The 12,420-nt window shown below is 43.0% G+C and overlaps 1 protein-coding gene across 1 annotated transcript in view; it reads left to right on the forward strand.

Annotated features, from left to right (window-relative positions):
* LAMC1 (laminin subunit gamma 1) overlaps positions 1 to 12,420 on the forward strand; it is a 117,627-nt gene that overhangs the window by 70,562 nt on the left and 34,645 nt on the right. Inside the window, exons 2-4 of the mRNA XM_065936173.1 lie at positions 923 to 1,227; positions 7,151 to 7,281; positions 9,337 to 9,503. Coding sequence (XP_065792245.1) covers positions 923 to 1,227; positions 7,151 to 7,281; positions 9,337 to 9,503 — 603 coding nt within the window. The remainder of the gene's footprint in view (positions 1 to 922; positions 1,228 to 7,150; positions 7,282 to 9,336; positions 9,504 to 12,420) is intronic.

Genomic DNA, 12,420 nt, shown 5'->3' on the forward strand with positions numbered 1-12,420 from the left:
CTTTTTTTACAATTATTTTAACTGGAGACTGATTACATTATGGTTTCTGCCATAGCACAGTGCCTTTCCTGCCCACCTGCAGTCCTGCTGGCCAGCACCCACGCCGCCCCAGCTCTCAGACCGTGTTCTGGTCCGGATGCCGCGCGGTGCTGCCAGACCCAGGGACCGGGCTCCCAGAGGAATGACAGCCCGTTGGCTCCTGCTCCTGGCTGTTGTTCCTGCTCGGCACTCATGTCCCATATGTTCTCTTCTGAATACAGCTTTTTAAAACTGCCTTTCTCTTCTCTGCCTCTTTCTCTCTGTTTTTGTCTTTGTTCAGCTACTGGAGGAATTTTTTTTCTTCATTCCTACTCAACTCCTGACCTTATCTCTCAAATTTCTCTTCCAGAGTCTGGTAAAGAAAGAAAGATTAGTCCTGATGATACTCTTCTTGCATCAAGAAGAGAAATTAAAATGAACAAAGAATGAGCTTTTTAAAATCTTGGAAGTGCCCAGAAGAAAGCTAGCAAATATTTTCCTTTCTGTCTTTTAATTAAGCTTTTGTAGAAGCAACAGCATTGAGGATAAAATGCCCTTTTTCACTTAATTTTACTTTCATTTCACAGTATAAGTACATAATATACACTGTCATTTTTCATGGGAAGCAAAATTTCAACAGCACACATCATAAATGGGCTTTTACGAGCCAGCTTCCGAGCGCAGCTGTAACGTGTGTCTGTGGGAAAGCACGCACTGTCTCCGGGCTGAGGATAGCCTGTCGGGCCCAGCCACATGTACTGCGCTCTGGAACGCTCTTAGTCTAGTCTGTGCAGGGTGGTTTGTATCCTCTTTTTTGGTCGAGTTCCAAAGCAGAGTGGGAATAGAGGAGGGTTCTTCGCTTCATCCACATGACTTACAAACATCCGCGTGTTCGCCCCTACAGGAAAAGCATTTGACATCACATACGTGCGCCTCAAGTTCCACACCAGCCGCCCGGAGAGCTTCGCCATTTACAAGCGCACGCGGGAAGACGGGCCCTGGATCCCTTACCAGTACTACAGCGGCTCCTGCGAGAACACCTACGCGAAGGCAAACCGCGGCTTCATCCGGACGGGAGGCGACGAGCAGCAGGCCTTGTGCACGGATGAGTTCAGCGACATTTCCCCTCTCACCGGGGGCAACGTGGCCTTCTCAACCCTGGAAGGAAGGCCCAGCGCCTACAACTTCGACAACAGCCCTGTGCTGCAGGTAGGCACCCGGAGCTCGGCCTGGTAGCCGCTGACTGGTTCCACATGCCAGGGTGCGGGAAAATCATCATAGTGGCGGCCCGAGGGCCCGCTTTTGGAGTGAGAGTCAGGACAGACAGCTGGATTTTATTCTGCTCTCCTGTGTACTCTTTTTTTTTTTTTCCAATTATTTTTATTAGTTGGAGGCTAATTACTTCGCAACATTGCAGTGGGTTTTGTCATACATTGACATGAATCAGCCATGGAGTTACATGTATTCCCCATCCCGATCCCCCCTCCCACCTCCCCCCCCCCCCCCCCCAACCCGATTCCCCTGGGTCCTCCCAGTGCACCAGGCCCGAGCACCTGTCTCATGCATCCCACCTGGGCTGGTGATCTGTTTCACCATAGATAATATACATGCTGTTCTCTCAAAACATCCCACCCTCGCCTTCTCCCACAGAGTTCAAAAGTCTGTTCTGTACTTTTGTGTCTCTTTTTCTGTTTTGCATATAGGGCCATCGTTACCATCTTTCTAAATTCCATATATATGTGTTAGTATGCTGTAATGTTCTTTATCTTTCTGGCTTACTTCACTCTGTATAATGGGCTCCAGTTTCATCCATCTCATTAGAACTGATTCAAATGAATTCTTTTTAACAGCTGAGTAATATTCCATGGTGTATATGTACCACAGCTTCCTTATCCATCCATCTAGGTTGCTTCCATGTCCTGGCTATTATAAACAGTGCTGTGATGAACATTGGGGTGCACGTGTCTCTTTCAGTTCTGGTTTCCTTGGTGTGTATGCCCAAGAGTGGTATTGCTGGGTCATATGGCAGTTTTATTTCCAGTTTTTTAAGAAATCTCCACACTGTTTTCCATAGCGGCTGTACTAGTTTGCATTCCCACCAACAGTGTAAGAGGGTTCCCTTTTCTCCACACCCTCGCCAGCATTTATTGCTTGTAGACTCTTGGATAGCAGCCATCCTGACTGGCGTTTAATGGTACCTCATTGTGGTTTTGATTTTCATTTCTCTGATAATGAGTGATATTGAGCATCTTTTCATGTGTTTGTTAGCCATCTGTATGTCTTCTTTGGAGAAATGTCTGTTTAGTTCTTTGGCCCATTTTTTTGATTGGGTCATTTATTTTTCTGGAATTGAGCTGCAGGAGTTGCTTGTATCCCTGTGTACTCTTAATAAGTGAAGGAAAGTAGTTTTGTTACTGCTGTCCCATTGATGTTTGTTCTTGTGTTTGCATGCACATGTATCCTGGGATGTAAACCACAGATATTTTTAAATGCTGAGCAGTTTTAACTTGCGTCTCTGTACTTGCAGTGGAAATATTTTGCTTCTCTACCTTCCTTTTGAAGGAGGTTATTTGAATGAATCTGCTGGGTTTTGGGTTTTTTGTTTTTGTTTTTTTTTTTTGTATCCTGTCTTACCTCTTTGATTTGACAAAATTAAAAAAAAATTATCTTTTAATGTTGACAAGAGGGAACAACTGAAACAAGATGTTTAAGAACTCTACCTTCCTTTGCTATTTAAAAAATTTTTTTTAATTTATTTTTGTGTGTGCTGGGTCTTTGTTGCTGTGTGGGCTTTTCTCTGGTTGTGGTGAGTGGGGGCTACTCTCCCTTGTGGCGTGCAGGCTTCTCACTGCAGTGGCTTCTCTCATTCCTGGGCATGGGCTCTGTAGGGCGTGCAGGCTTCAGTAGTTGCGGTTCCCAGGCTCTGGAGCACAGGTTCAGTAGTTGTGGTGTGTGGGTTTAATTGCTTCCTGGCATGCGCGATCTTCCGGGATGAGGAATCAAACCCATGTCTCCTGTGTTGGCAGGTGGGTTCCTTATCGCTGAGCCGCCAGGGAAGCCCCCTTTATTGTTGTACAAGGAAATTTTGGTTGTCTGGCACTGTTGCCAATCATTATGAAAACTCTTCATCACCTAAAGGCACTGGTTTTTATGTCGAGATGTGAATTTAGCTACCCTGGTGTCGTGCTTAAGGATGGTGATAGAAACTTGTCCCTATGTGGCAATCGATTCAGAGATTTTTTTTTTTTTTCATAAATTCGGTGTGCGTGTTCCTTATGCACTACAATTTGGAATCTTTCTGTATTGCTTAGATGTCTGTGACTTCTTACATTATGGCTGTTGATTTTGGAGAGGTGGATGAGTGTCCTGCCACCCTCAGCACATTCACACTGATCAGAGTTGCTTCAGTCACGTGGCTGAAGCTAACATTTAAATGGGGGCAGCCCATATTTGCTGTGACTGGATGTGGGTTTGCAAGTGCTACATATACTTTATGAAGAGCTATTATAACTTCTAAGAAGGGAATGCCCGTGTTTTTCTGGGCATTAGGCCTTTGCACCCTCTCATTCTCTCTCTTTGGAAATTTTTATGTTCAAGGACTCTTTGTCTAACTTGGCTGTGTAACTTTGGACAGTGGCAAAAGATGAGACTATATTCTGAGTCCAGTTCCTCCCTCCCATTGTACTTCTGTTGCTTGCTGGGCAATCATAAATCTTGATTTGATAAACTCCAAGAATTTTGGTGAGCAGTGAGTATGTTTGCAAAGGCCTTTCAGAAAATTTCTTTCAATGGCTGGAGGATGTTTTCAAAATAAATGGCAGAAAGAATAACCAGCTCTGGTAGATGAATAAACAGGAGACAGATTACCTAGGGGAGAAGTGATCTACAAATACTCTTTAAAAAAATTTTTTTAAATGTATTTTTAATTGGAGGATAATTGCTTCACAATGTTGTGTGGGTTTCTGCTGTACCACAACGTGAATCAGCTATAAGTACACATATACCCTCTTCCTCTTGAGCCTCCCTCTCATCCCCCCATCCCACCCCTCTCGGTCATCACAGAGCACTGGGCTGAGCTCCCTGTGTTAGGAAGCGGCTTCCCACTCGCTGTCTGTTATACCTGGCGGTATAAGTATGTCAGTGCCACTCTCTCAGTTCATCCCACCCTCTCTTTGCCCTGCTGTGTCCACAAGTCTAAGTTGATCAACTGGCACATGTTTCCTGGCTTTGATTCTTTCTATACGAGTTATTCTATTTTACTGTCCTGGAGAGGGACCATGTAGTCAGTAGGAAAAAGCAGTGAGGTAATGTGACTGTGGTTTTCTGGCCCCTTTGCTAACTGTATGCCTTGTCTTAAATCAGTTCCACAGCTATAGGAGTTCTGATGTTTCTTATTCTTCATGCCTCAGAAACTCATAAGACTAAATGTGACAAAAGGCTGTGGGCATTCACAATAGATTTGGTCAGTTGGTATCATTATGCAGAAGCATCAGTTATGTGTCTCTGGATGTAAGAGCTCTGACTCTGATATTCAGTTACCAAGGAATGGTAACTGATTTGACTGGTAGCCGATCTGACAGTGAGGACAGAGGCAGTTGGCTCCTGTCCTCATTGCTCCTTGCACCTCCCTATAAAAGTTGTGATCTCTCAGAAACCTTCCTGGTTTCAGTGTTGAATATTGCTGAGCATGTAGTGATTTATAATAATAATTAGCATTTATTATAGCACTTACTATAGCATGCCATAGTGTGCCAAGCGTTGTTCTAAGCCCTTTAGGTACATTAAATATGTTAACACATTTAACTCTCCCAATAACTTTATAAGGTAGACACTTTTATTATCTCCATTTTACAGATGAGGAATCAGAGGTCTAGAAAAGGTAAAATCACTTGCCCCAAATTACACTGTTTTTAGCCACTAAACTGGGATTCAAAACCTAGAAAGTCTAGTTCTAGAGTCTGTTTTCTTTAAGATGCGCATTGTGAAAGAACAAGTTGCAGATTCAGCTCTTGAGAAGTTTTTATTCAAGAAAAGTTGTGATAAAGTTGAAGCCTGTCAAAGATACAAGCGCTAAACACAGAGATCCATTCAGCTATTTACACTGCGGACGACTGAAAGATTCCTGACATTGTGACCGTGAGTGGGAGTTGTTATTGGAGTTCCAAGTTTGGATATGGTGAAATCACCATCTCTTCTCCTTTCTAATTATACATTGAGGCTTCACGGAGATTAGCCTTGATGAGCTCTCTGTGTTGTTCTATCTGCCAGGTGTTTGGCATGGTGTAAGCAGCGATTCTTAATCAGGGGTGTGCCTCACTGTCTCACGTGAAGCCTTCTGAAAACAGATGCCTTCAGCTCTGCACTGGGCTTCTTATGTTTCTGTTGGTGATGCTGAGATGCAGTCCCAGGAGAGAACTGAAAGTGGAAGTGGCATCTTTGGGCCATTATATGTAATATACCACTCTAAAACTTAATGGTTTTAAACAGCCGTGATTTCTTGTTTCTCATGATTCTGTGTTGGCCTGAGGTCACTCCCTGGCCAGTCAGCTGGGATGGGAGCTGGGTTTATCTTCTCCCTGTCATCTTATCTCCTCAAGGAGGCTGGACTAGGCTTCTTCATGTGATGGTGAAAGTATTCACGAGGGTAAGTCCCAGTGCACGCATATATATCAATCCTCTGCTTGTGTCACATTCACTGATGTTTCTTTGGCCAAAGCAAGTCATTTGCCCACCTAGAATCAGTGTGAAAAGGGAATACACAGGGCTTGGACACTGACAGACATGATTCCCCAGGATCATTGTTATAATTACCCCAGATGTAAACATCTGTCTAAAATTAGCTCAATGATAGGGCATTTATTATAAGCACTCAGATCTCATAAAACCTAGGGGAAAACTGTACAACCTTCCTTCTTGTCCTCTGCCATTATGATACACCTGCCATCTTGATCAGTTGTAGTTTCTGCCAGTCTGCCCATTTGCTTGTTGTTCAGTGGCTAGGTTGTGTCCAACTCTTTGCCTTCCCATGAACTGCAGCACGCCAGGCTTCCCTGTCCTTCACTGTCTCCTTGAGTTTGCTCACACTCATGTCCATTGAGTCAGTGATGCCATCCAACCATCTCATCCCTTGCCATCCCCTTCTCCTCCTGCCCTCAATGTTTGCAAGCATCGGGGTCTTTTCCAATGAGTCAGTTCTTCGCATCAGGTGGCCAAAGGATTAGAGCTTCAGCTTTAGCATCAGTCCTTCCAATGAATATTCAGGGTTGGTTTCCTTTAGGATTGACTGGTTTGATCTCCTTGCTGTCTAAAGAACTTTCAAGGGTCTTCTCCTTGGTGAATGTTAATCTGAGAACCAAGTATATCCTAACCAGCAGTGAAATGCAGTGAACAAAAACAAAAAAATTCCTGCCCTGTGGAGCTCCTAATCTGATGTGGCAGTGGTGGGGTGGGCAGGTGGTGGTGATGGAAACAGGCAATTTTAGTAAAATAGTGATGGGAAATAGGGAGTTGGAGGTAGTGGTGTGGTGGCAGTTTTAGATAGCATTGCCAGGGAAGGCCTCACAAGAAGCGACATTTGGGAAGGGTCACGACAAAAGAGTACGTCTGATGGGTTCAGGCCAGTGTAATGATTGATTGCTTTGTGCTGGGATGTGTCTCTCAGCTGTCAGTAGTGGTTGGGGTAAAAGGGAAAGGGAGATGGAACAAGATGGGCAGGAGGAGGCAGTGACCAGCACATCGAGTGCAGTCGTGGCGCTTTGTGAACTCTCTGTTGGCTTCTCTGGGCTGGCTTTGGGCTGCGGATATAGACTGGAGAGACAGGACATGTGGATTGAGTACCTAATGTATGCCGAGTGTTGAAAAGGTATTTCATTTAAGCCTTTCTACAGCCTTGTGAAGAAACTAATATTATTTCTGCCTTGGGGGATTCTGAGTGGTGAAGCAACAACTTAGATCCAAGAAGGGAAGAGTCAAGGAGAAAAATATAAGGATATTAGAGGAGGTCTTTGAGTAGTATAATAGATTTAATGCCAGAAGAAGACATAAGTTAACTGACACATTAACTGTTTAGAAGATTTTGTCACATACATGTCAGTGCCTTTACCATCTTTTCTATGCTTTTATTTTCTGACAGGAATGGGTAACTGCCACTGACATCAGAGTAACTCTCAATCGCCTGAACACTTTTGGAGATGAAGTGTTTAACGACCCCAAAGTTCTCAAATCCTATTATTATGCAATCTCTGATTTTGCTGTGGGTGGTAGGTAAGTAAGCCATTACATAACCTTGAAAGCCATAGAAGCTTTGGCGTAGGAGTGTATGTAGCCACTTGTTTACAACCACATTACAGTTGTTAGACCTCATTATCCTGGAAACAAAGTAACTAGGTTATCTAAAACCTTATCCAGTCAACACATTAGTGAATTCTTATTGAGCAATTAAGTGCAAAGCCCTATGACAAGGCACTGTGAAGCTACTGAGGAAGCATGGGACTGACACTCACCTTCTGAGAAGGACCTGACCTTCAAGAATCCTGCAGATGAACGAGGCAGGTGCTATGTGAGTGCGTGAAAAGTTAAATACTAGGACAGTCATATGCTTTAGATAAAGAGATGTCATATGCCAGAGGACTGTCAGGCTAGAGACGCAGATGGAACTGAAGCTGGGCCTCGAAGAATAGGCAGGGTTTAGGTAGGGAGAGAGGATGTCTGGGTTGGGTGCAGGAGGATGGACATGTGAGCAAAAGTTTAGAGTTGGAAGAATCTAAATCTCCTTGACAGGAGGAACATCTTACATGAATTTGTAGAGTTGTAAACCAGAGAGAGTTTGCTAGCCAGAGACCTTAGACAGTGGGCCAAGAATCTTGGGCTTACCTCTCCTTGTATTAGCCTGTGAAGTCTCCAGCGCAGAAACATGATTTTTGTATGTTGTGTTCCTGGCATGGGATTGATGCTCAGAGAAAGCTGATGGAAACTGTAACCAGTGGGAAATCAGGTACTCTTTTGGAGTAGGACTCTGATATCAGACCAGTAGATTAGGAAGACAAGCTGCAGGCAGAGTGAAAGTAGAATATGCTTGAGAGAATTTTATATTCCTGTTATGCCATCATCTAAGTGTTAGGTGACAAATGCCTGACGTTGGGATGGTGACAACAGGGTGGAAGGGAACATTTAGGTGCATTATGTGGAGGAAGAATTATCAGGATTTTAGTCGAAGAAGATCTGAAGGTTTAGTGATCAGGAGAATGGTGATGCCAGTTTATAATAATATAAACAGAGAAGATGAGCTCATTTGGTGAGATGGTGAGTTTAGTTATAAAAGGTAAAGCTTTAAGTCTTGGAGGACATTTAATTTGTGTAGCAGTCAAGGACAGGAGCTTGGAAGAAAGAGGCAAGCTGGAGATGTAATTTGGGATTCATCCTAGTGCGCTGTAGATATTTCAGAAGTGTTTGAGTGTATATCAAGTGGTGCTTGAAGCTGTGAACTGACTGCTGTCTTTAAAGAGCGAGTGAGGGGCATGCAGGGCAGCAGATACTCTTGGGGATTTCCACAAGTCCTTATTGTTCTAGTGCCTTCGTCTTAGGGATCCATCAAGGATTCTTACCCAAGACAACCCGAGGGCGTGTCTACCAGAGATCCATATGGTGGTATCGTGTCTGTCTCTTACTGTCTTCAGATCAGAATGCTTTAAAATCATGATGACAGGTAACTGCTGACATTTATTGACTTGTTATATGCCCATGTAATCCTGGGCACGTAAAAACAGCAACCTCTTGACCTCAGTAACTCTATGAAATAGACATTATTCTCATCCTTCTCTTACAGGTAAGGCGCAGGTTGAGTTACATCTGTAAGTCACAGGCAGCCTGGCCTCAGAGTCCATGTCTTTTTTTTTTTTTTCCATTGCAGTATAATTGCTTCACAATGTTATGTTAGTTTCACTGCACACAAGGTGAATCTGTCATATGTATACACCGTGTTCTTCTTAACCACTACACTTGGCTTCTTCTTGAAACACACAGATTTCACTTCAGGAAAGAGTCCTACAGACGTCCTCAGAAATTGTCGGGGGTGTTCTTTTTATGTCCAGTGAATGCTCCAGCCCCTGTTAAATAAAGCTACCTTTTTTGGTCAGAATTTTTCTTCATAACTAAAAACACAGCCGTTACTTAATCTTGCTCAGTTCTTCAGTTTACAGTTTTGCTTGGTAAACTGAAAACATTCGGAGGTTGCTGTAATTCTCCATGAACACCCTTTCTCTTAGTCCAGGTCAGCGCTTTCTAGCTGTTTCTGCTTTTGAGCGTCTCTTCTCTCCCCAGGTGTAAATGTAACGGACACGCAAGCGAATGTGTGAAAAACGACTTTGACAAGCTGGTGTGTAATTGCAAACATAACACTTACGGCGTGGACTGTGAAAAGTGCCTTCCTTTCTTCAACGACCGGCCATGGAGGAGGGCGACCGCCGAGAGTGCCAGCGAGTGCCAGCGTGAGTGCGCCAGGCTCAGCGTCTGCTGAGCTGTCCTGAGGACTTCAGGGGGCGGGGGGAGTGGGTGGCCTCCTTCGATTCTTCCTTGAAAGGAAGAGCCTGCAAGGCAGTGCTTCTTCCATAGTTTGAGCATGTAGATATATATATATCTCACCTGCATGCGTGTCAGAGGAAAAGCATAGATGCGTGGAACTGGCCGTAAACGTGAACTCTCAGGCTTTCTGTTTCCTTCAGGAGCACACTTAACAGACTGGGAGCAGCATTTCCAAGGTCTGGCCTTCTCCTTAGTTCTAAGTACTGGGCTGGTATAGCCTACACTAAAACATGGTTTTTCTAGTCTTTTCTTTGTTGCTCTTTAAAATAGTCTTCTTCCTTCCAATTCTTATTTCTTCAGACAGCCAAGGTTGTTGATTAACATTTGTCAGGTATCATGAGTAGTAGACATACTACCATTCAAAAGATTGTATATAAAAATCATTTTTTCTTTATCTCACTAAAGAGCAAAATACAGAGAATTTTCCTACTTCCCTTGTGCAGAGGCGAGAGGCTTTGAGAGAAAGAGTAGATCCCAGTCCTCTTAGGAAGAGAGAAAATGAAAAAAGATTATACATTGTTTATTCCTTCATAAATGTCTCGGTTTATTCTGAAGAGATAGGGAAAGGAATCTTAGGAGAAAAATCATGAAACCGTTGTAATCATGATTTGCCAAGGACTTAAAAAATAAGACACTTTTAAAACAGCTATAACTTTCTTCTGTCCTTATAAATATTCCTTATCATACCTTCTTGGAAATAAAGGGAATAAGAAGGAAGACACTCTGAACTTGCAAGAATTATTGGCAGAAACCTTGAAAAGGGACCAATATCTTGACTTAGGACTGTTTCCATTAGCTGCATACAGCACATTTTCTTATTCATCTTTTCTTTTCTCAGCAAATCCCTGATTTTTAGGTAAGTCTGATAGCCTCCTCCTCTAGTATTCCTAAGCCCTTGAACTTCTCTATGTCTTTTACTGAATTGTAACATCCAGTGTTAGAAGCTGCATGATAAAGGCTGATAAAAAGTGATTTCTCCTAAGATGTGACATCTAAGTAAATATACACATGTGTTTGAACAGTAATCTGCTTAATGATGTCATATTTTGAGTCTATCAAGGAACATTATTATAAAAGCGAGTGTAATGTGACTGCCAGCTTCTGACTGGCAGATGAACTGAATACAGCTAGCCAGACTTTGATGAAGAGCTAAGTCGGTCTGTTTCCCTTGGAAGTCCCTTCAGCACCATGACCCCTGAGAGAGGAGCTCCTGGTGGGGGACAGCACTACAGTATTGTTAGGTGCTGGGGTAGGGGAGAGAAGATGACAGTTGTTTTCTCAGCTGGGATCCGGGAGCCACAGCGTCTGCTTTAGTGGTGGGTTAGGACAGTGTAGACATGGGGGTTGCTCTGCCTCATAAACTACAGGCACCAGACCATTTAGGTGCTGTAAGCTGGGCTGATTGTGAAGTAATCTAGGGAGGCTTGAGAGAGGAGAAAATAGCTATGAAGAAAGGAATGGGAGCTTTTAAAATTACTTAACTCTCTAATTCTTGATGCTAGTGATTCAAGTTCCTAAAAAGTTTTCAAGTATAACACTATAAAAGAACTAATGGAAAGGCAGGGAGGAGAAAAAATACATATATTCAAAAACAACAATTTTCTGCTGTATCTGAAATCAAATAAAATTTTATTTAATGTTCAAAATACTGTCTGTACTTGGGGAAGAATCAATAATTTGAAAAAAATCATGTTAATATAAATATAATAAAGATTTTCAGTGGCTGTAGATACTTGTTCTTAAAATATGGTTGTGCCCTGTAGGGACTGTAGCTGCTTAACAGATGAACCATTTGGTACCAAGGCTTCCCAGTAGATAGAGGCATCTAGTGGGTCTAGATTTCCCTTCTAGTGGATTTACTTTCTAGTGCATCTAGATTTCCTGCTTCTTTTTACAGAGGTACATATTGTACCCAATATGGCTCAGATCACCCCAATCTCAGTATGCAAGTAATCTGGCATTTTGAAAGTTAGTGAATTGTCTGAGCCCTAAAAAGGTAACCTGAAACCTGCGTATGAACTGGTCCCTTGTGCTTGGACTTGGTATTAAAATGAAGGATAAAGACTCAGAAAAACTGTAATTTGACTTGGCTTTTACTTGTATATATACTACTATCTGGAGATTCCCAAGTACAGGAATTAGTTATATTTTAAAGTGAAAGTTACTCTGTTGTGTCTGACTCTTTGTGATCTGCTGGACAATACAGGCCAGAATACTGGAGTGGGTAGTCTTTCCGTTCTCCAGGGGATCTTCCCAACCCAGGGATTGAACCAAGATCTCCCACATTGCAGGTAGATTCTTTACCAGCTGAGCTACAAGGGAAGCCCAAGAATCCTGGAGTGAGTAGCCTATCCCTTCTCCAGGGGATCTTCCCAACCCAGGAACTGAACCAGGTTCTCCTGCATTGCAGGCGGATTCTTTACCAGCTAATCTATGATAGTACCATTTTTTATAAGGATGAACATTTCCTTGTAAGCTGATAACCTGACTATAAACCTTTTATTAATAGACATACTTTTTTTGTTTTTTTTTTAATGAGAAATGTATCTGGTAGTCATTCTTATTCTACTACCAACTATCATGGCTCAGAGGTAAAGGATCCGCCTGCAATGCAAGAGACCAGGGTTCTATCCTGGGTTGGGAAGATCCCCTGGAGGAGGGAAATGGCAACCCACTCCAGTTTTCTTGCCAGGGAAACCCCATGGACGGAGGAACTACAGTCCATAGGGTTGCAAGAGCTGGACACGACTTAGCATCTAAACCACCACCACCACCATCTGTCATGGATATGTGGGCAGTTACAGTTTGGTTTGAGTCTTCAAA

This window comes from Muntiacus reevesi, chromosome 5, assembly GCF_963930625.1.
Source record: "Muntiacus reevesi chromosome 5, mMunRee1.1, whole genome shotgun sequence".
NCBI classification, from domain to species: domain Eukaryota; kingdom Metazoa; phylum Chordata; class Mammalia; order Artiodactyla; family Cervidae; genus Muntiacus; species Muntiacus reevesi.